At 45.8% G+C, this 27,989-nt stretch overlaps 4 protein-coding genes across 4 annotated transcripts; 3 read left to right on the top strand and 1 right to left on the bottom strand.

Annotated features, from left to right (window-relative positions):
• Positions 1-1,311: 1,311 nt before the first annotated feature.
• Positions 1,312-2,439, bottom strand: PG986_005015 (Fip1 motif-domain-containing protein; the record flags this gene model as incomplete). The annotated part of the gene is made up of 3 exons (XM_066841237.1): positions 1,312-1,844; positions 1,923-2,184; positions 2,260-2,439. 3 exons carry the CDS (start codon positions 2,437-2,439, stop codon positions 1,312-1,314), a joined length of 975 nt encoding a protein of 324 aa, XP_066701099.1.
• Positions 2,440-3,179: 740 nt separating this feature from the next.
• Positions 3,180-4,732, top strand: PG986_005014 (uncharacterized protein; the record flags this gene model as incomplete). The annotated part of the gene is made up of 2 exons (XM_066841236.1): positions 3,180-3,877; positions 3,934-4,732. 2 exons carry the CDS (start codon positions 3,180-3,182, stop codon positions 4,730-4,732), a joined length of 1,497 nt encoding a protein of 498 aa, XP_066701098.1.
• A 2,615-nt stretch (positions 4,733-7,347) lies between these two features.
• Positions 7,348-8,595, top strand: PG986_005013 (Pyridoxal 5'-phosphate synthase (glutamine hydrolyzing); the record flags this gene model as incomplete). Its single annotated transcript, XM_066841235.1, has 4 exons — positions 7,348-7,452; positions 7,512-7,544; positions 7,693-8,296; positions 8,393-8,595. 4 exons carry the CDS (start codon positions 7,348-7,350, stop codon positions 8,593-8,595), a joined length of 945 nt encoding a protein of 314 aa, XP_066701097.1.
• A 16,304-nt stretch (positions 8,596-24,899) lies between these two features.
• On the top strand, positions 24,900-27,572 carry PG986_005012 (uncharacterized protein; the record flags this gene model as incomplete). The annotated part of the gene is made up of 5 exons (XM_066841234.1): positions 24,900-25,064; positions 25,179-25,523; positions 25,699-25,719; positions 25,787-25,867; positions 25,944-27,572. The coding sequence occupies 5 exons, from the start codon at positions 24,900-24,902 to the stop codon at positions 27,570-27,572; spliced, it is 2,241 nt and encodes a 746-aa protein (XP_066701096.1).
• Positions 27,573-27,989: the final 417 nt, after the last annotated feature.

Here is a 27,989-nt window from a genome sequence, read left to right as displayed (position 1 = left end):
AGCTCCTGCCCTCCACCAGAGATGAGGGAGACCTGTCGCTTTGGTTCCTACATGCCGCTTTTGGTAGATTTCGTGAGTTGCTTTTTCATGCCTCGTCTCTGGGATTATCTAGTCTGCTGTACTGAGTCCAGATTAGGTTAGGTGTCCATGTCGCTCAAGCGATTGGGATGATGGGAAGTGAGTGGTATCATCTACGCATAGGTAGATGAGCACAACGTGAGTTTCAAGCGAGAGAGGGCGTGCTATGCGCTTCGAAGTTGCAGCATGTTTTTTATCCTCTTTACCCTTCGAACGAGAGGTCTACTCATCCAAATCTTCGTCTCATCGTCCATCAGTCTGGTCTTTTGTAGTTGGCGGTGACTTCTGAGCATAGGTGCCAGTAAGGAAGGCTTGTGTGAATAACGAGGAAGCAAGCATCACTGGCACGGGTGACGGGAGGTTTGAATGAAGCAAGCAGACGCTTCTGTTGCTAATCACTCCTCACCAAGCATAACTGGCAGGCTCATTATTAAGAAAAAAAAATAAGTTGAAAAAAAAAGATTGGTGGCCAAGGGCAGGGGTTGAACACACCTGCTTTTCGAAGGCGATGTTGAGTCCCAGGAGTACCCCGAGAAAGCACCAGAGGAGATGTGAACAGTACCACTCGACCACCGTTGGCAAAACATTCAATTCTTTGGGATTCTTACCCCAGCCTCACCCTCCCTCCTTCCGTACCAGGATCGATTTGGGACCCCCCGGATTCATGAATGGCCGGACCTGCCCATGCAGTTGTTTATCGAAACCAGAGCTCCTGACAGATAAAACAGCCACCATGCTTTTCACCTATGCCATCATGATACGAAGCTACTTTGTAGTGCAAGAAAGTAACCATTTGCGAGAATGCAAAACAATCATCCACGGGCTTGAAGATATGTTGCTACATACTAATAAGGCTTGCCACAGGGGAAACACAGGTAACCTTTTGGCTTCACCAGATACAGAGACAGAGAGCCAACGGTAGTCTGGAGCACCCTTTACCTTGCTGGGCAGGCTGCCTCGGTGGCCGAGTTCAGTAGCAGCAACCATTGCAATAAAGACGCCAATGGGAATGTTCATTTAAATCCTCATCGGAGACGACGCGGTGTGGTCTTTTACTCGTACATTACTAGCTAGTCGTTGCCAATGCTGCCTGCACCAAGCACATCTTATGCAATGTGTAAGGGGATTCCCTCCAGTCTCTACCACCACGGGTTTCCCAAAGAATGAAGGCAATAGGCATGTATGTAGTTCCTAATTTTGGGTATCAGCATGCGAAGATCGGCTAGATCGGTTCTACCACCGCCGCCCACCACGACCGCGACCAAAGCCACCACCTCCGCCGCCGCGGCCACCGCCCCCGCCCATCCCTTGGTTGTAGCCGCCGAAGTCCTGGCCCTGGTTGTTACCGAAGCCCGGCCCCGTGCCGCCGAAGTTCTGGCCCTGGCCCTGACCGCCGCCGGCATTGCCACCGCCGGGCTGCATGCCCGAGAACATGGCGGACATGGCGGCGGGATCCATCTGGCTGGGGTCCATGCCCGACGCCATCATCTGCTGCATCATCTGCTGCATGTCCGGGGCCATGCCGTCCATGCCCGGCATCGAGGGCATGGAGCTGCCGCCGCTGGGCATGCCGCCCATCATCATCATCTGCATGTCTTCCATCATCTTCTTGTTGTTGGCGGCTATGACGTCCTGGCTGTACTCGCCCCGGACGTTCTCCTGCTTGGCGGCATACATGGCCCACGTAAACTCATCGAAGCCGTAGTTGAAGTAGTCGCTGAGATCGGTACCCGGCTTCCGCCAAGGCTTGTCGTTCTCTGGCAGGTCTGTAGTGAAGTTCAGTTAGCAGGCAGTTTCCAGATTGCGCATCTTCATGCCCGTCCTCTTCCCAGGATTGTGCGTACCTTCGTCGATATTCACTTGCGTGATTGGCTTGCCTGTGGCCTTGTGTATGGGTATGGCGTTGACATCAATCTTGGACGTGGCGACGGCGGGCAGATCGGCGCCGGAGACAGACTTGTTGGCGTCTTCCTTCTTCAGGACGGGTTTAGACGCGCCGTCGGTCGATGTTGTCCGTTGCGGTATGTTCCTGATGTCGCTGTATCTGGCTGATGCAGGTGGAGGGGCTTTCGTGCCGTCTTTCCGCTCTGTGATGATGTCTATGTCCTGTTTGTGAGGTTCTCGGTTAGCTTAGATACCAACAAGAGCATGCGCCGCAAGCAGTTGCGGTTAGGGTCGTACCGAGTCGTCGTCTTCGTCCATCTCGGCGCCTTCATCCTCCTCCTCGCCTTCTTCAAGATCCTCATCTTGATTCTGCTGCTCATCTGCGGGCGCAGTGGTCCCGGCGGCCGGTTGCGCGGGTGATTGTGTGGTTTCTGGCTCGTCGGGAGCGTAGAAATCGTCGTCGTCGTCGATATCCATGGCGTCGGGATTGTGCGAAAAGCGGTGCTAGATGTATAAGTGGTGAATGTGACGAGGCAGCTCGTGTTGTAAGATACGGTCTGTATCAACAATGCTGGGCCGGCAGAATAAGGCTGTTGTTGCTTGCTTGCTTGCTTCCTTCCAATGGTTCTAGGTAGAGAGCCGATCAATTATCAATCGGATGTACATCGATAGCAAAACGTGGCTAGTGAAAGCAGGGGACTGTCAACCTTATTCTCCCAGCTGGGCCAATCACTGAGTGGTCGACCGGGGTGCTGTGGCATTACGGTGGAGAGCTGCCACATCCGTTGAGGCTGAAGCTGCCGCTGGAAAGTTCCCGGTTCCTTTGGCCAATTCCGCTAAGGCCGCTGGCTGCCAGCTCCCCGAAAGTCCAAAAAGTCCAAACGCGCGACCCGAGCTGCTGGATGGAACTGTTTTTTTGGGTGATGCATGGGACAGAATAATTTGTTTACCTGCAACGCTCCCAGCCCAGCAAATCAACATTCCCAAAACGCAACAACCCGCATCGCTACACCCTCAAGCGCCACCTTCGGTCTCTGGAATTTCACGTCAGACAGTCGCGCTCAATCGCTGATCCCTTAATTCCACCGACGCCTTCTTCCATCCCTTGCTTGGTATGGCCCTCGCCCGGTCAGCCAGCGGTCCTGGGGGACTCAGTATAAACACCTCTTCCGCCAACGGCTTGTTGTGAGTACCCGAAACATGCCTTTCGTTTGATCATGGCGTGCCCGTACAACCCGTTCGGCCCCCCTCTAGGAAGGGAGCCTAAGCGCATCGAGGACGATGAACGGCCGCCCGTGCCAGAAGCAGAGCGGCGACGCAGATTGGCGGCAGAAGCTGATCTGAGAGCCGAGTTGGCGGCAGCTGCAAGAGAGGCAAAACGAGTGGCAGAAGAGAATGCAAGACAACCTGTACAACCGCTAACTCCTCCATCAACTAGTGGCCAGAACAGTAACCCAGCGCCCGCCGCGGGCAGCAGTCTTTTCGGCAACACGCAGGCGAACCAGACCTCGACAACGGGCACCGGCCTCTTTGGCAACGCTGCCAGCTCGACGCCCAAGACAGGCGGTGGACTCTTCGGCTCGGCCCCTGCAAACAACACGCAGCCCCAACAGCAAACGTCGAGCCTCTTCGGCGCTACCAATAATGCGACCCAACCGGCGCAGCAGCAGCAAACGGGCGGCGGTGGCCTGTTTGGCGGTCTAGGGAATACACAACAGCAGCAGCAACAACAGCAACCACAACAATCGACTGGCGGTGGTCTGTTTGGAGGTCTAGGAAGTGGTGGGCAGCAGCAACAGCAGCAGCCTCAACAGCAACAATCTAGCGGTGGCTTATTTGGCGCCAGTACTTTCGCCAAACCCGCACAGCCAGCATCATCATTCATGAACCAATCCCAAGCGCGACCAGGTTTTGGGTATGTGATATCTTCGGTTGTTTTATGACTATGAAGTGTAGGCTAATAACATCTAGCTCTTCTATGCAACAACCCGCCATGCCTGGACTGACCATGGGTCAGAGCCAGAGCCAGACGACGGAGCCCGGTGTCAGGATCAATGTTGATCAGGTCCGGGGAACTACGCGCTTCAACGACCTTCATGATGATTTACAGAAGCAAATCACCGAGGTCGACCGCATGATCCAGAACTTCATGACGCAAAAGGACGAGCTGGATGCTTTCATGCCCGGCCACGGTGAAATGCTGCAGCACATTCCCAACGATGTCAAGTTTGTCGAGCGCAAATACGGCGGTGTCCGAAGCGCGCTCGAAGCCGACGCCGAGGTCATTGAGAGCGTCCGTAACACGGTGCAACATGACACGGAGAGCGCGAAGCTCAGCTTCCGCGCCATCGACAACCTCAAACTCCCCCAACAGTACCACACCGGAGGTCTCTGGTCGGGTAGGCAACAAAGCTCCGGGACCGCCAACACCGAATCCGACGGCCAGGACCTCGTGAACTTTTTTTCCAAGACGGCAGACGAGATGCAATCTCAATTAAATGGGTACGAGCGAAACTTGACGGAGATCGAAATGCACATGCACGGCGTCCAGGATAATGTCATGGCACGTCTGCAGCGCATGATGGCTTCCAAGAACGGCGGTGCTACCGCCATGGACGAGGAGATTGCCAACCTCGGCGCTGTCCTCCGCGAATTCGAAATGGGCATCTTGAGGTCGGCTGGTGTGATCGGCAATGCTAGGGAGGGCATGACGAGGTTGCAGCTCGGCGAGTTCATGACGGATGGCGGCCAGCAGAACGGCATGTACTGAACGGGGAGGGAGAAGGAGACGGGATGGGTAAAGGAGTCATGATGAGAAGAACGATAATAGAAGTAGGCATGAGACGTTTTCCCCAGGTGTTCGTTTCTGGCGTTGATACCCGGCTGGCTAAGTTGGATGGGTCTGTATCTGTATAGGTATGCATGTTTGCTTAGCAATGCACAAATCGAATTGCTTGTTGGATTAGGGAAAGCTGCAGACTCGGCGATGCGAAATATGAGTGAAGCTGGTCCACGACTTGAGTGATTACACGTGTTATTAGGCCTTCGTCTATGTTTCTCATAGGTTCTACTCCTACCTACTACGAAAACCCAAGGGCGAGCCCGTTAAGCACGTGTAGACCTCCAGCCCTTGTCGCCGACAGCCCCATGTAATCAATGTTTTCCCGGAGTTACATGTCTTGCGCATGGATGACCTCGTCCATGAACAGCGGCATATAGTTCGTTCGTCTCGGCCAAGTCTATGCACGAACGGCGACACTACCTAGCCATCGACGACCCAAGTATGCATGGCATAGCATCAAGAACGGAATGCTCGTCGAACCCCACCCCTATTGGCGAGTTTAAGGAAGTATAAGGATACGTCAAACAAGTGCTTCCGTGTGCTGGAGAAACATCTCTTTAAGAGCAACGAAATCACTTCGGTCGCCCTATGTCTCTCATATTCGCATATAATGGTGCACATTCACACACCTCGCTGTATACTAAGCAATAAAGAGGAAAACCCTAGAATCCGGCGTTTTCATGTGCCAAGTCCCACCGAGGAAGTCTCGGCCGCTTGGCAAATGTCGTCGGCTATCGCTAATGCAGTCAGGGAGGTCTAAAGAGCAGCCCAGAGAGCGGAGCAAGACAGAATTTGCTAAAAACGGTACTGTGAATCGAGAAACCCCGGCTACCTACAGTGGGAGCTTTGGTGAATCTACCTATATCTCTATATCCCCCATTCCTGGGCGAAGTTAGTCATACTAGGACAATGGTGAACCGGGGGAATGGGGACTAGGTTATGTAAGTGCAAAGGTCGAGCTAGGAAGCACCTTGGCGCTGGGGGTGAGGATGAGCTATGCGGCTACCGATACCCAAAGGAGCAGTAATCCGACAAGCATTGCATTGCGCTGGCTGTGGTGATATTTGATTCCATCAGCACAAACATAGGACATGCTTTTGTTTGCTCTGCTTTCCCTTCTGGCCCGCCCCTGCCCTCGTCGATTCTCATGGGAACGTGGTGGTGCTTAGATCAGGGGCCAAGGAGAGGGTCTTGACTGCCCCGCGCCGAATGCCGAGGGGATTGCGGGCTCCAATTTGGCAGGGAACGACACCACTGTCCATCCCCTTGATAAGACTCATTTTTTCTCTCTCTCTCTCTCTCTCTCTCTCTCTCTCTCTGCACAGATTGATCCATCTTCCCCCTCTACAAATAACACGTTCCAGTACTTGGTAATACATGCAAGGAACAGCAGAGCACCACGTCTGCGAAAGATGACAGGGAGCTACACCATCAATGGTTGATCAATGGGTAGGATGGGTTTCTTCTCGACGGCCTACCTACCACTTACAACTTCTACCCAGCTGCAGGGGAAGACGGAACAGGTGGTATCCACGTTTCACTTGCCGTCTTTGTGGAGATGGCGGCGGCTCCAGTTGCATTAGCGAACTACTCGAAGCGTAGCACGAGTGGTTGGTTAACTTGCGGCTTTTGTCGGCTGCAGGCAAGCGATCGCTTTCGGCCTTTGGTCGTCCTCTATCTAACAAAGTGAGGTCATGGACTTCGGCAGCGGATGGGGTTTTGGACCTGCTGCCAGCCAAGCATTGAGTCCAGACGGCGGGCGGGCTTGGTAACCTAGGGAGTCAAGCCGGAATCGGCGACGGGGTGTCGATTCCTTATTAGTCACCCTCAGGTCGAGCTGTCGAGACGGATATCTATTACGTGCACCCGCTAACTCGGAGTCGGAGGACATCGGCTGAATATAAGGTTTTTTTTTTCTAGAGGGATACTTGCCGTGGCCATGTACTCGTACATGGGGGACTAGCTGAATACCACGACACATCGACGCCCTTTCGGAGTAGACAGTACTTGTCATGTAGAGGGCAGAACAGTACCTACCGTGCTATCCTTCTGTCCATTGATTTGATGCCAACACACTTGACCGTTGGCTTGGACCCCGAATTTCCTCTGCCGAGCTCTTTCACTTTTTTCTTTTACCTCCCGCCCTCTCCCTCGTGCTCTTGGGGCATGCGACTGGCGACGGAAAGGACCCTTACTGCATACCCAGATTAAAATCAAACTCAATTGCACTTGGTCTTCCTCGTGACCTGCTCCATTGGGATTGACAAGTGCTACGCTGCTGCTCAGGCTGCCCTCTGCTGCTACCCCTGCTCCAACGACAGACAGCCCGGCCACTAACAAGACGTCGTCGACTCATTGCCAAAGCCGAAAGCTTTCGGGCCGTACTGCTATTGACTCACCATATCCCATCCATCCATCCTTCAAACATTTCCTCTTTTCTAGGGGTTCCTACTGTTGACCAGTTCATTTGCCCTTTCCTCCTTCTGTCATTCCATTCTGTTCTTCCACAGCTCCCGCAAGCATTCCACAGCACACGCGCCATCATGACCAACAACACCACCACCGGAAGCAATGGCGGCGTCTCCTCGGACCGGAGCGGTGACTCGTTCAAGCTCAAGGCTGGCCTGGCTCAGATGTTGAAGGGAGGAGTAAGTAATTTGAGCATGCTTGCTTGATTTGAGGGCACGCTGGCTAACTCAAGCGCCAGGTAATCATGGATGTCACAGATGCCAAACAGGTAGTACGTCATATATGCATACCCAACTTCGTTGATGAACTATCTAGCTAACTTGTCCGCTAGGGTCTTTCTGCTTTATGAACTCATCAAGGTCGACAAACGGCCAAGCAACTACGCAATGGATACTGACGACGCCCCATCTTCCTGCTAGGCCCGCATCGCTGAAGAGGCAGGAGCCGTCGCCGTCATGGCCCTGGAGCGCGTGCCCGCCGACATCCGCGCCGAGGGCGGCGTGGCCCGCATGTCGGACCCGGGCATGATCAAGGAGATCCAAGCCGCCGTGACGATCCCGGTCATGGCCAAGGCGCGCATCGGCCACTTCGTCGAGTGCCAGATCCTCGAGGCCCTCGGCATCGACTTCATCGACGAGAGCGAGGTGCTGACGCCCGCCGACGACGCCTTCCACGTCGAAAAGTCCGGGTTCAAGAGCCCCTTCGTCTGCGGCTGCCGCAACCTGCCCGAGGCCCTCCGCCGCGTCGCCGAGGGCGCCGCCATGATCCGCACCAAGGGCGAGGCCGGTACCGGCGACGTCGTCGAGGCCGTCAAGCACATGCGCCAGGTCAACCACGACATCGCGCGCGCCAAGGCCGCGCTCCAGGAGGGCGGCGACCTCGCGATCCGCCAGCTCGCGCGCGAGTTCGAGTGCGATGCCGGTCTGCTCAAGGAGACGGCGGAGCTCGGGCGGCTGCCGGTCGTCAACTTTGCTGCTGGTGGTGTCGCTACGCCTGCGGATGCCGCTCTGATGATGCAGCTGGGTATGTTCTCTTACTCTCATGCTCTCTCTCCATCTCTTTCATCCATACGGTAGTGGTTAACTGTGGCTGACCTCTTTCCTCTTCTTCCACATGTAGGCTGCGACGGTGTCTTCGTCGGCAGCGGAATCTTCAAGTCAGGCGATGCGGCCAAGCGCGCCCAGGCTATTGTCCGAGCCACGACGCACTTCCGGGACGCCAAGGTCCTGGCCGAGTGCAGCACGGGACTGGGAGAGGCCATGGTGGGCATCTCCGTCAGCAGCATGCGTGCGGATCAGAAGATGGCTGGCCGGGGATGGTAATCGGGGAAGCGCGAACGCGAACAAAGATGTCTTTATAACTACACTTCCCATTCTTGTTGCGATCGGATGGTTTAGTCGGTGCTTGTGTGTATCATCACATTCCATAGCACGCTCGTCAGAAAACACGACCATGGATTTTAGAGCAACTTTCTGCCCATCTCTTTGCCTCGCGTGTCAACTGTATGGTCATGACTTTGTGATCACTACCGCATAACAAGACAAAGCACATGAATCGCATTAAGGTAGCCTGTGGCCTTATTACTCACGATCTTTCTCGGGACTCGGCTAGCTAACTCATTGTCAATTACGTTGTTGCTGGGTACCCTGCTCCAGCATCTCCCGATGTTGTCGATACCTATTGAAAAGAAGCCATTGATGCATCTCCTGCATTATCCTCAACTAGCTAAAGTGCTTCGAACCAGGGGTAAAGTCCCGTTACGTGACCTGCCCGTCGCCGATACCAGCACCCTTGTCAACACTAGCTCCCTCATTCCCAGCGAGGCCTCGCCGAGGCCTACCCCTTTCTTCCTTCGTCGATATCGTCGCCACTCCTTTCTTCCCTCACCGACGCTGTTGCCTATCTGCCCTTGTCGAAGTCATTTACCCCTTCCCTCGTCAATAATGTCGCCTTTTTCTCATATCGACGATAGCACACCTTTTATATCTCCGGATACCGACATTATCTCAACTAGACAGAACGTACCTAGCCTGCTCTGTCTCCCCGGATTAAGTCATATGATCTCCTGCTTTTCCTTCAAAATTCTTTTAGTATTACAGCTGGCGCCTTTGTCTTGCCAGTAAATAATAGCAAGAGGTATCGTCGTGTGCGCCAGCACCTGTCAAAAGCACCCTCATCACCGCCAGCACCTTTGGCGTCGTGAGCACCCTCATTGTTGTGAGCACCCTCTACCTCCTTCCCTCCGTCGCTAGCGAATCCTCCTAATCGCCTGCATCCTTGTCGATGCCATCTCCCCTTCGTCCCTCGTCGACGCCATCACCCCTATCTCCTGTCAACACCAGCTCCCTCGTCGATGTCAGCCCCTTCTTCCCTTGCCGGCAGTGTCCTCAACCCTTTTTTTTCTCGTCGGCGTCGTCAGCCCTTTCCTTTATCAACGCCAGTATACCCTTCGGCTACCTGCCTTATCTCAATCCAGCACAAAACATCTGGCCCGTAAAGCAGCCCCCACCCCCAAAAATGAGTCATGTAATCTTATTTTCTTTTCTTCTAGAAGCTCTGCTAGTGCAAGAGTCCCATTGCTATGCGGGCATTTTGCGCGCCTGGGTCGGTGAATACGAAAGAGAGGTCGGGGGCGGAGGAGGCGCTGGTACAGATGCTGGGCGAGACGAGTTGTGAGGTCGCCATCCTTGGCGAAGGAAGAAATGACGGCGAAGGAGCGGAAGTTGAGCAGGGAGCGGTGGTAGGCCAGGGTGTATAGGTTAGTACTATAGATGTAGTACGCATATCTTCGCATGGGAGAAAGATCGTGTGTTTCTAGCTCACTGGCCCGTCGCCTCCTTTATCACTGTAAAAGCTGGATCGCTGCCCTTAACCGGCCGAGGGAGAGAGAATGCTGCTTCGAAATGGATGAAAATCGAGTTTGTCGGATGGTATTTTCTATGCAATGTAAAATAGGTAGGTTAGCCCAGCACGCCCTCATGCCTCCCGGTAGGCTCGGAGTGATAGCTGACCAGCGTCAGCCTTCATGGCGTTGAACCATACAACAACAGCAAGTACTACCACCGTGGAAGCGTAGCTGGGTGCCTTGACTGGTCGTTGTGTGTGATGGCGTTCTCATCTTGACGCTCGCTTACTTTCTTTGTTGTTCTTGCGTGGTTGCGAAAATAAGTTTCCCTTTAATACGGAGGACCTTCGTTGCTCTCTCTACCAAGCAGGCATTCGTATTAGCCCATGATGGGCTGCCTCGTGGTTCTTTGTATTCCGTCGGAGAAGGTTGCCCAGGAACTTTAGAGTCAGTGCTTTGGACTTAACTGCATTGCTTGCTCGTGTTACTCACCGTTCTGTCCAGCTGCATTCCGGTGACAAGTGGCATGCTTGTGGACGCCTTCTCCCTATCCAGCCTTGGTCTCTCGGGTATGTCGTTGCCAGTCAGTGCCATGAGTATCTCCATGATGATGGCAGGGTTTACTGCCGTCTCGTCATGCATGACTCAAGTATTGTGAGCATGCTGCTGCTGGGCAATTGTCGTCATTACTTCTTTGGTGACTCCTGCTATCTCTGTGCGCGATGCTACCGCAACGTCGGGGTTAATTACATGACCTCTTTGATTCCGTCACAGAGCATACTTGCTCAACATAATCGGACGATTTCTCTTACCTATGGTAGGTATCATCGTCACTGTTGCTTGGCAAATCATGGATGCCAATTTTCGGCGGCCAAAGCAATTCGCTTCAGCAGCGTGACTTCTGGTATCAATGTCGGCAAAGCCACCGTGCCGCCAGAGACGTGGGACTTCTTTGACGCCGTCACAAAGCAGTCTCGCTCGACAAAATAGGATGCTTTCTCGTACCTATGACAGGTGTCATAGTCACTGCTAGTCGGTAGATCGTGGTTGCCAATTTTCGGCGATTGTAATAATGTCTTTACTAGCGTGCCTTCCTACGTGAAGCTCTTTCCGGATTTTCTGCTCGCGATACAGATAAGGACACGAGTAACCATCGCGGGGTATGCGCGGGGACCCCACACTTAAGAAATTAATAACAATTCAAAGGTAGTCGCCGAGTGAATTATAGGTGATCGCCGAGTGAGGCATCCGTCAGCCCCTGAAGCCCCGGAACGCGGCCCACGCGTCACCACGAGACGTCAGTCGGCGGATTACCTGGCTTCGCCTTGTGGCCTTGACACAACATGACCCTGCGAACCGTACGCGAGGTCCCCTCCCCAGTCATGGATGTTGTCCAGCTATCTTTGCTCGATTTCCAGCAGGCAAACCTCATCACTCCTTTTGGCAAGCAGACTTTTTGATGTCAAACCGAGTCATCTTCAACGAATGCCAAATAACTCCTGAATTCCACCGTCGTCACTTGCTAAGTCCCTTCTATCTATAATTACAGCTCGAGCCTTTGCTAACGTTCGCAAGATTGGCCGGTCCTACTCGATTATCTGCTCACGACGATTTACCACTCGATGATCTGCTACTCAAACAACCAGTGTCCGGAAGCCCACCTCTTGAAAGCCCAGTACTCGGAAATCTCGTACCCTACGATCTCCCGAGTTAAGATGTCCGACTTGAGAGGAAATTCATGAGGGGAGTGTTGGAATATCCAGCTCAGGGGCAACAACCAGTACGGTTCAAGGGGATCACGTGCGCCGTGCGCACGGACCATCTATTTTACCGTATAAAAGGGGATCTCACGATCCCTTTTCTATTTAAATAGAGTATGTATTATAGAGGACTTAAAATATATTATATTATATATCGCTAACCACTGTATATACGTATAAAAACTATTTAATATTAATTAATAGTTATATAAGGTAATTATAGATTAATAAGAGTAAAGAGACGGTTTCTTAATCGAAGCTCGTACTTCGGTAACCGTATTAAATAGCTTAAAGAAATCCCGTAACCGGGACTTTAAAAAAAAACGTAACGGCCTTTACTGTACAAAACCCGGACCTTTTTTCGCCGACGCCTATACGGTTTAAAAAAACGGTTCGAAATTATACGGCGATTTATTACGTTATATATTATTTTATACCCCGATAATCGTTATATAATTAAATAAAACGATATAATAACCGATAATATTTTCCGCTATTATAAAATAATACTTTATTTTAAACTCGAACCTTAATCGGTTTACGCACGAAGAAATTATATAAATTACGGGTATATACGCCCGGGAATCTCGAGCCGCCGTAAATATCGATTAATAAAACGCGGAGCCGAACCCTTTTAATATTACCGAATCGGAAAAAAATTAAAATATATATATAATATATTTCGTACGATTTTTTTACGACTATTATAAACTTAAAATATAAAGTACCGTACTCGAAAAGTAAATCTTTTCCGACTTTAAAGAGTAAACCGAACCGCATTTTAAATTAATAAACCGAGGGTACGCAAAGAAATATTTTTTATATATTAAAACCCACGGGGTAATAACCCCGGCGAATAAAATAATAACCGAACGGTTCGCACGCTTTATAGACTAATACCGTGCGGAAAAAAACCTCCTATAACAACTAACGGTATTTTTAATACCGGAGGCCGAAATAATCCAGCCGACGCCCTTACGAAGAAAACTTCGAACTAAGCACTCGAACGGCTTATTTCCACGAGTAAGCTCACCGTACGAATAAAAGTATACGTAGAAAAACCCGAACCCTAATTTAAGTAAAGAAAGAAAAGGTGGAATATTTCCTTTATTATTACACGATATATAATTATTACCGATATTTTATTACTATACGAAAAGAGGAGGTAAAAAAACGTAATAGTGTATTATATTTAAGTTTTAAAAAAAGAAAATGTTACAGTTATAGCAATTCGAGAAGTAAAGCTATAGGTTATTACTTTATTATAGAAAACCGAAAAAGATAGGGAAAAAGGAAAAGGTCTAGCCTTACCGGGACGATTTCTTTATTTAAATAGGTGGGGAAAAGTCAGGTAACGCTCGGGCTATCTCTCGTATGCCCTTGCTCTACTCTGGTTAGCAAGGCTACTAAAGGCCTGTTTTAAAGTGCGCCGTAATATTACCCCCCCTTTAAAATAGCTCGTCCCGAGATATATTAAGTAAAAAATTAGTATTATAACTATTTAAATTTATTCCTTTATCTAAATTACTGTCTTTTTTAACCTTTTCGTTATATCGTTTTTTTTTCGGGGGCGGCCGGTTTATTATTATTTTCGTGTAGCTCGTTAAACGTATCGTTCTCGGCCGCTTACAGCTAGTACTATAAACGCATCGGGGGATTAAAGGCCTCGGAATTTTACTCGTGGTAAGTTTATAATTACTTAGCCGTATTTTTAAAGTTCTCTACGAGATATTAAATTAAATCGAGATCTTATCTTTTTTATTCGACTTAATATTATAACTTCTAATAGTAAGTTTTTAAATTAATAATATAATATACCTCCCATTCTTCTTTTTCGCCTAGTTCGATCACCTCGCCGTTAAAGTTTTATACCGCTTATCCGATTAAAGGGTTATTTAAATACTTTTTAAGTCGGTTTACATAAAAAACCTTAGAATTTATCTATCCTTTTAAAACTTTTAGTAAATACGAGTGACCGATTTTTCGTTTAATTTTATAGTATTATCGGGTTAAAAAATAATCGAGTTTATCGGTAAGCCTTATAAAAAACCAGGTTTTCTTAATAATAAATACCCGATCCCCGATATCGAAATCCGGTTACCGTCGGTACTTATTTTCTTAATTACACATTCTCTATTAAACTTTAACTATATTTCCTCTAGCTATTTTATAATAATTAACGATTCGTTCTATTTAATTCTATGCGGTTATTCGATTAAGCTTTTCGCGTTTCTCTAAGTTCGTTATGTTTTTAATCCTAGCCTCCTAATCCTAGGTAAATCTTATAGGGAACCTTATTTCGATTTCGTAGGGGGAATACCCTATTAAATTTTAAGGTAACGCAGCCTAGGCGGTATTTATAGCCGGTAAAGCTTTATTTTAATCGTTTTAAAAATAATTAATAAATACTCGCAGCTTTTACTCGAAGTATTAAATCGTTACCTCGGCTTATCCCGCCGTTTAAAAATAACCTACCGAGGATAATTTTTACTTAATTCTTAAGATTTTTAATACTTTATTTATAAAAACGGAAATAAATTACGGTCCTCGGTTTAAAGTTATTATTAAAAGGCAGCTATACGTCCGATATAATTTTTCGTAATATAATCGAGCTACTTCGGCTACGGTAATAGTTATCCGGTAAACGATACTTTATATTCGCTTCTTTAATTTATTAATTATTAGCATAATATTATCGTTCCCCTTTTTGTTTTTAAGCATTATTTTAAAGTTTACCGCGATAACGTCCTAAGGTCGTAATAAAATTAATAATAGGTATAAAAAGCCTAATGTTTTATTACGGGGAACCTTACTCGGCTTATATTTTATATAGTTAGTTACGAATATATCGCAATCCTTATTTAATTCTAGCCACCAGTATTTTATTTATACTAGCCGCCTAGTTTTTTTTTTTTTTAAGTGTACTATAAGGGTTCGAGAGTAAACCTTATTAATTATACGGGTCCGAAGGTCGCCTTCGTTAAATATAATAAAGCGGCCTTAAAATAGGATAAACCGTCCGTTAATAGTTTATCCTTATATTTCATCTTTTCGGGCTCTTTATCTATATATTTTTAACCCCGGATATATAGCATTCTCGTATAAAAAGGTGTCGATAAGTTTATATTTAAAACGTTCGAGTAGCTCCTCGATTAAGTATAATTAAGAGCTCGCTTTTTTTTTAATCGGGTAACGCGCTTCCTCTAAGGCTTAGATAACGTTTAAAAAAGCTAGCTTAAATAGGGTTATAATTCGTTAGGCGTCCTTCTTATCCTTTTAAGTTTTAAAATTACCCGTTTTTTTAAAAATACGTTAACGAGGACGTTTTTTCCCTCCGGCTTATAAATAATTATAAAATTATACTATAATAACGTGTCGGTTTAAGCCGCTTGTTTTACGTTAAACAGTCGTTTAATACCGAAATATTAAAATGTTTCGTAATTAATAATTACGAGAAATAATTAAGATCGTTATAATCCCATTAGTTCCGCTCTTTAGTATTTAAACGCTTTTATTATTACTAGTATTTCTTTATTTTAAATAGGGTAATTATGCTCGGCTCCTTGTATTGTTTCGGAGTAAAAGTATACGGGATACTATTTATTATTAGGTCCCTCCCTTTAAAATAAAACGTTAGCTAAGATACTATCCGATATATCGGTCTCGACTCGGATTTTTTTATCGTAAAAGAAGTATATTAATACGGGCGCCTTTAAGAGTAATTTCTTTAACCTTTCGAATACTTCCTAACATTTATCGGTCTACGCGAAAGTGAGACTTTTTCTAGTTAGGTTTATTAAAGGCTTAACGATACGGCTATATTTATATATAAAGCGTTAATAATAATTATAGAATTTAAGAAAGAATTAAACGGCTTTAATATTAATAAAGGCGTCCTAGTTTTTAACGGCTTTAATTTTTTCGGGGTCGACTTTTACGCCGTTTATACTTACTATAAAGCCGAGGTATTTAGTTTTAATAACGTGAAATTCGCATTTTTTTATATTAATTTAAAAGCCTGCTTCCTTTAGTTTTTATAACACTTTTTTAATATATTCTACGTGTTTTTCCTCGCTTTCCGAGTAAATTAAGATATCGTCGAGGTAAACGCTATAAAATAAATTTAAGTACTCTATTAAGATTTCGTTAATAAACCGTTAGAACGTTACGGGGCTATTAGTAAATTTAAAGAGGAGAACTTAGTATTTAAAAGATTTATACCTAGTTCGAAATGTCGTTAAATCTTAATCTTAAAGTTTTATACGAATTTTATAGAATGCTTAGCGGATATCGATCTTAGTATATATTTTAGCCTTAATTATTTTATTAAAAGTTTCGTTAATTAACGGCAGCGGATACCGGTCTTTCTTAGTAAATATATTTAGTTTACGATAATTAATATAGAAACGGAGTCCTCTATTAGTTTTTCGTATAAATAAAATAAGCGCTACCTATGAAATAATATTATTAATAATAAAACCTTTTTTAAAGCGGCGGTAACGTATTTTTTATAAGTTTTAAATTCTTCGAGGGATATTTTATAAAATAGGCTAAACTTTAAGTCCTCGGGGCTTTTTTTTTTTTAGGTTTATTCGATAATCGTTTACGCTTCCCCGGTACGGCGCGATAACGTCGAATTAAGTTTTATTAAAAATATCGTGGTATTTATAATAATTAGGGGATATAGCCTTTTTAACCTTTTATTTTAAGGTTTTCTCGTCGTTTAATAAGAAATCGCTTTTAAAATTAATAACTCGATTAATATCGTTTAGGTATATAATTTTTATAACGTTAAAACCGATATCGCCAAAAATCCGCTTACGTTTAAAGTTTATACCTCGACGGGCCTTAATTTATATTATCCTACGCCGTTTCGTTTTAGCCCGTAAAAGGGGTTTTTCGGGGGACGACCCCTCTTAAGTAAAAGTTTTTTAATTAGGCGCGGGGGGTGGCAATTTATCGAGTTAGCGGTTTATTTTAAAGATTTCGGGATTTTTAAACCGGTCCCTCGGAGGCGGTTTTAATATAACGTAATAGGGTAGTATCGGTCCTTTTATTATTTAGTTTTAGTTATTTATTTTTTGTTCCCTAGTAAACTATTCGATACGCTGTCGGACTACTTTTATAGTAACTTAAAAAACTGCCTCCGGTTTCTTAGGCTAACCTAAAGACGGGTTATCGCTCGGGGCTTTCGGTTTATTTATTATAATAAGCTGTCGGTAATTAAGTTAAGGCTTCGGAGAAAAAGCTTTATCCCGTTTTCGTTTATTTTTAATAGATATTTTTTTTACTTTTAAATAACGTTTTAATTATATTCGGGTTTTTTTAAAAACTATCCTGCTTTTATAATATCGATATCTCGGGTTTAAGCTTTTTATTAATTCTTTAAAAAAACTAGCCGCTTTCTCCGATAGTTTATTATAATGTCGTATTCTTTAAACTATTTTCGTTCGATAATAAAATCGTGCTTTATATCGATTATAAAGAAAGGTATAAAAGGTGTTTTATATTTTTATATTTTAAAGTTTAAAAGGAGGGCGATATTAATTAATTAAAAGAACTTGCCGTTGTATCCTCCGATAATTTTAAGTTAAAATTTAGTTAATTATCGAGGGTTTAATCGCTTTATTATTTTGCGGGCTAATTTTACGCTTATAAACAGCTTTTCGTTAGCTCCCGTGTCCGCGAATATATTAATAGTGGTAATAAATAATCTATTATTTGCTATAATATAGGTAAGGGTAAAAAGGTCTCCTTTAAGGCAGGTCTATAGGAAATTAAAAGGTATATTTTATATATTTAACTCGGATAATATCCTTAGAAAAAGTCAAAATTCCTCAGGGTACTTAGTTTTTCGAGTTATCGGAGTCTTTTTTTAAACGGGTAAAACTAAACGAAACGGTCGATTTAGGATTAATAAAATTATATCCTATTAAGGCTATTAATCCGTTAATTCGCTTAATACGCTATTAATCGAAGGTTTTTTTATTAAAACAGTTCCGGGAAAAATATCCGGTTTTCTTATAATTAAAGCATATTTTTTTAATTAAAAGCTCTTTTATTTTAACGGTAGGAATGCGACGGGAAATATCGGTTTATTTAAACGATCCGGTAACGGAGCCACCGGCGGAACTAGTTTTAAGGGCAGTGTTTCGTTTAACACTTTTTCCGGTAATTTTAACGTTATTCTTCTCTTTTACGCCGTTACGCTAAACGTAGTTACGATTTTATTAATAGTCGTATCGAAAAATAATAAAATAAAACTTATTAAACAAAATATTATTGTTATAATAGTCGGTAATTACCTTTTCGTTTAATCGGACGGGTAATTTATTATTAAATTCCCGTTTATAGTCGTCTTTTTTAACGCGGGCGTGTTCGGCTAGCTTAACAAACTCGAATCGAAAAGTTTAAAAGCTATTACTAAGCTTTATAATTAAATCTCGGAAAACTTTACGGGCTTTTTCGTAAACGTTAAAGTTATAATATTATTCGTATAAATAATTTAAGAGGTTTTTAAAAATTTTAATTAAAAGGTCGTTCTACTCGTTAATAACGAAAAAGTATAAATTCTTAGCGGCTTTACTATTAACCCGGCTAATAATATAGGTACACTTATCTTTATTAGTAAAGTAATAATTAGTATTCGTTTTTAATTTACCCTTTAAAGTTATAAACTAATAATCGAACTTAACTTTAAAATCCTTTTTATTAATAAATAAAAAGGGGTCGGATATTTTAATACTTCGTTTAAAACTATTAAGCGACGTAACGCCGGTACGGGTCGTCCTTTTTATTTAAACCGAAACTCCTCGGTTTCGAATTAAGAGATTAACGATATATTAATTTAATTACTAAATTTCCTCGTCTTTTTTTACGACGACTAGTATAAAGTTTTTCTCTCTCTTAATAAGCTTATCGTCCTTATTTAATCCTTTATTTTAACTATTTTCTTAGTTAACGTCGTTATTTAAGTTCTTTTCGCTAAGAACGGTAGTCTATATATAGCTCTCTTTTAAACTAGTATCAAGGTTTTTAGAAATCTTTATTAAATTAAGGGCTTAGTTTTTAAAGCTTATTATAAAAAAGGTTCGCAGTTTAAACTCCTTTTTAAATAACGGTCGGGTTTTCTTTATATATTTTATCGAAATATTTTTTAATAATTAAACCTTCGCGCCTAAACTATTAAATTTTCGCGGTCTTAGTAAAAACTATAAAAGGCATCGCGGGGGTATTATAATAAAAACTATATATAGTAATTAATCGTTTAATCTTTTTTCGATATTTTTGTTTATAACGTTAAAAAAGTTATCGAAAAGGAAGAGCGCTCGTAATTTAAGTTTAGCTTCGACCTAGTATAATTAATAGGACAATTCGAGGGCGGTAATTTCCTATTCCAGGTCGCCTTTAATATCGAACAGTAAATCCTCGCCTTCGCGCCTAGTAATAACGCTTTAATTATTTACGTCTATTAGGCTTACGTTAAAATAAACGAAAAATACGCGTTTAATTAATAAAGAGTTTCGCGCGGCACGTTTTTTTTAAGCTCGTAAAAAAGCGGTTAATATTATCGATATTAAAACGTACCGATTTACGGGCTTATTTTACGCGCGCATCGCGCTTTTTTAAGCCGGCGGCTATTTTAATTAATTACCTTATTTAATCGAAATTAATTTAGGTTCTAGTTTTTAAAAAATAGGATATTCGTAAAGCCTTCTTAAGCTTAATAAATTAAATCTTTTTCGGTAATATTATAATTATAGTAATTTAAAAAGTAAAACTATAGGTTATTACTTTATTATAAAAAACCGAAAAAAAAAAAAAAAAGAAAAGGTCTAGCCTTGCCGGAACGATTTCCTTATCTAAATAAGTAGAGAAAAATCAGGTGGCGCTCGGGCCATCTCTCGCATACCCTTGCCCTACTCTGGTTAGCAAGGCCACTAAAGGCCTATTCCAAGGTGCGCCGTAGCAGAAAATATCGCACGATTTATTATCCCCGGATATTATATATTACTTTTTTATACGACCCCGCTTAAACATTGTTATTTTAAAAACTATTTTATTCCTCCTCGTTATTTAAATCGTCGTTATCGTTATTATTATATTAAACCGGTAAAATAATTAGAGCACGACACCGAGAGCCGTACGATTTTTAAATATACGTAATATACTAGTCGCCCGAGTAACCGGTAAAACGAAAACAGTTACGAAACGGGTACGAGTTTCGAATATACTCGTTAATATAATTAAAACCGGCTACTTTACGAAAAGTAATAAAAAACGCACGGAAATAACCTTCGCGTCGAATAATCCGTAAAATTATTAATTTAAAAAACTCGGTAACCCGGATACGAATAGTAATATCGTAATTAAATATCGCGATTACTCGTTTTCCGTTATTTTATTACACGGTTATTAATATTCGAATATTATTTTAATAAAAAAATAAAGTAATTATATATTAATAATAATATTTTTAAAAAAAGTACGGTTAACTATAAAATTAATCGATAAGGTTACTTATCGGTAGCTACTATTACGATTAACGATATTCCACGGTCCGAAGGTAGTAACGTACGGACCGGACAAAGTATTATTTATATTAGTTATTACGCGAAAAAAAAGTTATATAAAAAAGAGTAAATAATTAAAGTAAATAGTTTAAAATTTAATTTCGTACGAGCAATTATAATAGTAAAAATAAATAGTTAAAAGAGAAAAACTTTTCGTGCGAAGAATTAAAGAATTAAGCCTCCCTTTATACCGATAAAAGGGAATACGAATTAATAGATTTATTAATTCGAATTTCGAATATTTTAAATCGGGACGAATAAAGGGGGACTAGTTATTAATTTATATAAAGGAGAATTTTTTTATTAATTAAATATTAACTAAATATCGAACGAAATACTAGGTATCGTATATAGTACCGGCGACTACGGTCTTTTTAAATTAATTATATTACCAGGAGTAAATAAAGCAGGTACGGCGCTACCCGTACCGAAGGAAGGAACGTAAAAAATCGAATAATTCAACACGTCCGTACAATTTACGAGGAGGTACGAAAAAAGGGTGCGTTCCTCTTAAAAAGAAAAGTTACCAGTGTTAAAATATCCAGCTTAAGGGTAATAACCAGTACGGTTTAAAGGGATTATATACGCCGTACGCATAAACTATCTGTTTTACCGTATAAAAAAGGATCTCACGATCCCCTCTCTATTTAAATAAAGTATACATTATAAAAAACCTAAAATATACTATATTATACATCGTTAACCACCGTACGTACGTACAAAGGCCATTCAACAGGGAGTATACCCGCTGCCTGTCCACAGCATACATACAAGTCTGCAATGGCAGGACGGACTTTCAGAAACGGGGTGTTTGAAGCCTCATTGGTGTCTGCAAGTGGCAACCAATGCCCTATTTCCCCCTGGCTTCTCCCCATCTTCTCCCTGTTTTCTTTCCGTCTTCTCTCCATCTTCTTTCTATGTTCTCCCCATTGTGTATTCATCAAATCTGATTCATTTCAAACGTCTCATGAACGGTTCTTGGGCTCATTTCTGTTGTATATAGACGAATAGGCGCCATGGGGCATATCACAACTCGGAGATTTCGGTTCATCATCTATGGAAAGCCGGCTCCTGAACGTTGGGATTATATATACCTCTTACATGAATAACATGATCCCCCTTCCCTAATCATCGTATCCTAGTCCTTCCTGCTCGAAGGCTCTTCTGCGTCCCCAAAATACTCCAACTTACAGACCTGGCTTCGAGAGAGATCTGACGATGCTGGCGGCGCAGTATACTCGAGATTCCCTACCCAGAACGAATGCCACTTGGCTATTGGGACTATTTCCCTCGTCATTACTTGCCATCCATTCCTGTGCCGACATTCGCAACCCCGAAATCGACAACCTATCTGAGTTCCTCCATTTCCCTTCGAAGGCAATACTCGGCGATACTTGCGCCTACTGATACTTGTGCCGGCTAGTAGCATGCATCACTTCCAACCTCCCTCTCTCCAAACAACGCGGGGATTTCGTACGGGGGTTACTTGATTGTCATTGATCCAGGGGTTGTCGAGAGCAAATAGCAACCTCGGAACACAAGGCAACTTTGGTCGTGATAACGAAGGCTGACCCGAGCCTCAGCCCTTGTCGCCGTTGTCGATCGTGAAGTCTCCTTCATGGTGTTGTACTCTTGGCTTGGTCAACACCGACTATAAGCACTTCTGCTGCTAGGATAGCAAGAGCAGTGCCTCGGACCTGTTCTTATGTCCACAGGATTGCCATCTTGGCTTGTTTTCCCTAGTTCACATATCTCCCTACGTAGGCGTCCTTGCCTTTCGTGTTCTAGTATTATCCGTAGTTCTTCATATAGTAATTTGCTTCAACTCCTTGGTGTAGTCTACTGTGCAGTTCTCAATGTTGCCTCTCACGCATCTTCTGGTGTTGTGATCAGACGGGAATCGAAAGCATTACCTCTCCTCCGTAGCCCACAGTCTGATCAACGCAACGGTCATCCAGACTCAACCAGCCTCATTCAGATATCGTCCAGTGTCGCGAAGCATCATCCCATGTCGCAAGGGACCGTCTCCACAGACAAGTTGTTGCATTGAATACGCCTTGGCGGCCAACTCGGTTCTATTTTTTACCTCATCGTCGACCCTCTCAGCCACCTCAACTTCCTCGAGATCAACTTCTTCCGATCCCTCAACATCCTCAGATCTCTCAAATTCTTCAAGTTCCTCTCGCATATTTGGCGTTTCCATACCGTTCAAGGCTCGATGATAAAGACCTTTACAAGCAGCAGCAAGTCCAACAACGTCTTGAGCGCAACGCAGTAGTAAAAAACACTTTCTTTATCACGGCATACAAAATCCTCCTATCTAGCACCAGTAGGCAAGTCTCGGTCACAAGCAATTGGTCCGGGACTAGTAGGCTGTGGTGCTTTGTACCTACAGCAGCCCTGTACCTATAACTGCCCCGTACTCGTCCCTACAATAGCCCCGTGCCCGTACCTACAGCAGCCCCGTGCCCGTATCTACAGCAGCTCCGTACCGGCAGCAGCTCAGTACATTCCCTAGCTCTGTGCCTACAACAGCCCAGTGTCTACAACAGTCCCGTGCCCATAACAGCAGTCCAGTACCGACAACAGCCTGAGACTCTGACAGCAGCCCCGTACCCGTACCTATAATAGCCCTGTATCCCTACCTACAGCAGCCCCGTGCCTAGAACTGCCCCCCTGCCGACGGCAGCCCGATACCTACCGCAGCTACTTGAGCGGACCGGGGGAGCTCCGGAGCTAAGAAAACCACCTGCTCCGTACCCATTGTCGCGAACGAACACCTAATTACGGGGCTCCTCACAATCAGCAACACCAACCCAACTACTTAAGTCTTTCCACCACCCTCTTCCTTCCACTCACTCCCACTTCCTTTACATAAACCTTTCCCTTCTCAGAGGCTTCTCGTTTCTGTGGACTTGCTTTTGTTCAACCATCTGCGTCCACACAACCTTTCTCTCTCTTTACACATACCACTCCCTTCGCAGAGGCTTCTCGTTTCTGTGATCGTACCATCATTCAACCATCTACGTCCACACAAACATTTTCCTCTGTCACACCAACCACTTTCGTGACATCTACACATTGCAGGATTTTTCTGCTTCCACTTCGCAACATATTTTTATTTCGATTTCCTTGCGATCTCAGCTTGCCGCCAGTACTCTGACCAACCTTAGCTGTCGATCAAACCCTACCTGGTCGTCGACAGAAGCGACCTGCCTACGTCCAATCTGGAACTGACAGGTTCGTCCAAAGACAGTGGACGACTTAGCAGATTCGCCTTCGGTATTTATTCCCAGCATACGGGACGAGGTAAGTTACTGACATGACCATCAATCCGACAAGTGACAGCCCTGCCACTTGCCGGCCGCTGCGACTTGCCTTGCGACAATAATTCGTTGCGCAACTTGTTGCGACGGGCCTGTCATTTTTCACCACCCCCACGTCTACCTACCACCAAGCCATCACGCAAAAACCACCTACTTCCATTTCCCACTCGTTTCTCATCTTCCTACTTGCTACGGAACATATCCTGACCCCGCTTTCCTACTTGAACTTTGCAGTTCCTTCAACAGCGACATCCCCAGGCTTGAACGGTAAGTACACAACTGCAACTTGAAACAACACCATGGCGACGGCATGCTACCTGTGGCATGTCTGTCATTCCTATTAACGCTTGCGCCCCCAGCTATTGGGTACAGGTTTGCTTCCCGCCATTCCCTTCCTTCGCCTCTTCCCTACTCCTCTAGCCCCTTCGCCAGGGGCTACTCCCCCCCTTCTACACCCACCCCTTATGTTGTCGATGGACCTTGCTGTCGCCGAAGGCATACTCCCTGTCGCCGAAGGTATACATTTGTCGCCGAAGGTAGACTATGTCGTCCATGGTCAACTATGTCGTCGATGGTATGGTCAACTATGTCGTCGATGGTATACACCTGTCGTCCATAATTGACTATGTTGTCGTTGGACCCTGCTGTCGCCGAAGGTATACCTTTTCGACGATTCAAGGGGGGTTTCTTCCTGTTTTCTTCTTCTTTCCTTTTCTTTATTTGTTATCACATCTCGGCGAGGGGGGGTGTATCCCCTTTTACCCCGTCTTGGACGCCCCGCTCCTTTCTCTTCAACCCAATCTTGTCATCATAACCGCTCGTGTTCCTTTGGCAGACCCTGGGTTCCCAACTACCTGTCGTTGGAAAACACCAGCCCGTGCTGCCAGTGAACCCCTTGTCATCTGGCAGAACGCCTGTACTAACATTCCTCGCCAATTGTAGTGCTCGAGCTTTCTACCGCTGCCAGTCGCTGGCCCGATCCGAACCGTCCTTAGATACCAACACTCGTTACGCCCAGTTATCGCTACCCAATCTACGCATCGCGCCTATCTTTGCCGATCATACGCTTGCTGTTGTGCTCATAGATTACTCCTTCTTGGTGTTTCTTGAGACACTGTCATCATGGACAACAACAACAACCGAGTACTTCCCTCCGATGAGGGATCCATGGTCAACGACGAGTCAATCGATGCGCTTTTCGAGCCTGGCGATAACGATTTTCCTTTTGATTCCGATGCTGACGCCGATGCCGATGCGGACACCGATGACGAAGCCGCTTTCACTAAGGTTGCTAATGCTGCCTTTGATGAAGCCCCCTGAACGCCGAGCATCAAGCCCCCCCTTAACGCCGATGATACCCCTGAGCAGCAGAACGATGGTCAAGGTGCACAAGTTCAACAGCGCCAGTACCTCCCCGCCTTGACGACGGACAGCTTGATTCAACTCCGCCGAGGTGATATCACCAAGGCGTTTACGCCGATGTTCGCCAATATGAATCAAGCATACACCTCGTACAGTAATTGGCTGGCAATCGAGAATGTAGCTGTCAACCCGCAGTCGAACGACCGGCTGCAGGATGAGCTCTCTGTGGACGATCAAGCTCTAGTCCAGCGACTTTTCGTGGCGTACCACAATACAACGGATACCTTCGAGGGAAAAGAGGACGGGTCATTCTCAGCGCCAATTGTGAAGGCTCTGGATGAGACGTCTGACTTGGATCTTCAGATGCTTTGCTGGCGCCTACTTGTAAGTGGCTCTCTGGTCATCGAACTTGGACCACTGGAAAGGTAGCACACTAACAGTTCTCGTTTTTACAGCACCAGATTTACATGGCACAGTCGGGGATAAATACCCTCCCATTACATACACTACGAGGGTGAAAGGAAACGGGGAGTTTGGCTCCTTCATGCTTCGTTTTCAGGCCGTTGAATTCTGCGTCCAGGTAAGTTCAACAAGCAAAGCAGCTTAAGGGTCTTGTATGGGTATTTTCTAACCTATGTGTACAGAAGTGCAAGCTTATGTGCAAGGATATGCTGTGTGGCGATGAGTACCTGGCCCGGCTTGCCTGGAACCCGGAGAAGGAGCTGAAGGTAAGTAATTCCTCTGCATTACTAACTTAGGGGGGGATATAATTACCCGTGACTGACTCTGAGTTTGTACTTGTAGCGCAAGAACCAAAACATGGAAGGAAACATGAAGCGTAACGCGACTCTTGCTGCCGGAAGTAAGTTCCTTGCCAATGGACTTTGCACATTGCGAGATGGAAAGATCGTGGCAAATGCAGTCCTGGAGGAGACCGATCTGGGTGCCGTTGAGTTGCCCCGACGCTCCAAGGCTTTGGGGAAGGCATTGGAACCCACGCCAACACGCTCAAGTAAGACCGAAGCGGCCAAGGCGCACGAGAATCTGGGGCTCAGAAGACAGAATGCCCCCGCCGGACCATCGAAGCAGAAGCCCACTCCTAGACAGCCCCGGGCTACAAGGACCCCGGCACCCGCGACTCCTTCGTCAGCCTCTCGTGCTCCGACCCCAGCGTTTCGACCAGCTGCGCCTCAGCCTGCTGCGACCCCCGCGATCCCGGCAGCACCGACCCCGGCTCCTTCGAGTTCTCGAGCCCGGTTTGTGCGACAGAACGCTCGATCCGCTACGCCCATGCCGGTTGCGCAAACCCCTCTGGTCCCACGCCCGGCGGCTCCAGCTGCTACGACTGCTACGACTGCTCCAGCTGCTATACCTGCTGCGTCCGAACCTCCCATGATGCAACCTTCAGAGTCCCAAGGTTTCCAGTCTCCCGACTGGATGCTTGACCTGGATATGGATATGCTGCCGGACTTTGATCCGTCGTTGTTGGCCCCCGGCCTGCCGTTCCTGAATCGTCCCCTTTCTGGTCCCGCCCCTGAGACGCAAGGTTTCGGAACCGGTCCCAGTCCTTCAGAGCCGCCTATGCCTCCTTCTCCGATGGCACCCGGCCCGAGTGCCCAGCAGCAGCAGCCAGCTGCTTCCGCCAAGAGCAAGGGTAAGCGAAAGGCTTCTGAGGTCCCGCAGTCCGAGACTGGCGACCAAGATGGTAGTACGAAGCGCCCACGAGGCTCTGGATCCCCCAGCGTTCAGCAGAACCCGGGAACAAGCAACAGTGAGCAAGGCTCAATGCGCCAGGGCTACAACAACCCGCAGGTTCAAGGTGAATCTGGCTTCAACCCCGGCCAGTACCCGATTCAAGGCGAATCTGTCAGCGGCCTCAACAATTTCCAGACTGATTTCTCGTTCTTTCCCTATCGCAACACCCAGCCCCTGCATCCTAACTTCCAGGGAATGTATACTTATCCCCAGGGCATGCATCCCTATCCCCAGGGTATGAATCCCAATCCCCAGGGTATGCAGTCGCCTCTCAACAACTCATTCTCCATCGATCCCAGTCTGTTGAACACTTCATTCGCTGGTAATCCCAACCCTCAAAGCATGCAGTTGCATCAGAATGGCTCTTCCTTCACCGATCCCGCTCCTATGAATGGCTACGAAGCGTCGTCGAGCGACGGCTACCTTCCATCCCAGGATATGTTCCCCACGGCTGCTTATCAGCAGTTCAACCAGCATGGAAGTCATCCAAGCGGACAGTCTCAGCACTCTGGTCAGTTCGATGGCAACAACACTGTTCCGTCGGATGGTAACCAAGCCCTCGTGCCAGGCAGTAGTGCTGTCTCTGACCATGTCTTCAACATCATGAACAACAACCTCAACAATATGAATATGGAGAATATGGGCTCCCCCATCGACTTTACCCGCGGTCTCCAGTAACAGCGACGCGGTCATTAGCTCTTCCCACACACTCCAGCTTTTCATGGTTGTGGCACGAAGACAAGAGGTTAGTTCACTTCGGTACTCTCTTCTACGACCCTCGCGTCAACCCAGAGAAGGCAAGACGACAATATGGGTCTTTGAGGTTTGTATACCTTGAATCTCCTTATACTCTCAGACGGCAGCGTTTCGGTCGCATACTTCGTGTGTATGTAAGGCATACACGACGACGGCCACGGCTGCTTTTGCTGCGAAAGCTCGCACATGCGACCATGATGTTTCTTTCTCTTCTTTCTCTTTCTCTCATCTCTTACGACTTCGGCGACCAATCATGACTTCGGCGACAGCTCACGATCTTCGGCGACTGTTCACGTCTTCGGCGATTACGACGATTTGATTCTTACGACTACTTAATAC

This window comes from Apiospora aurea (assembly GCF_038362705.1).
Source record: "Apiospora aurea strain CBS 24483 chromosome Unknown utg000004l_segment0_segment0, whole genome shotgun sequence".
NCBI classification, from domain to species: domain Eukaryota; kingdom Fungi; phylum Ascomycota; class Sordariomycetes; order Amphisphaeriales; family Apiosporaceae; genus Apiospora; species Apiospora aurea.
Note: the sequence above shows the minus strand (reverse complement) of the source record. Positions and strands in the feature narration are given on the sequence as shown.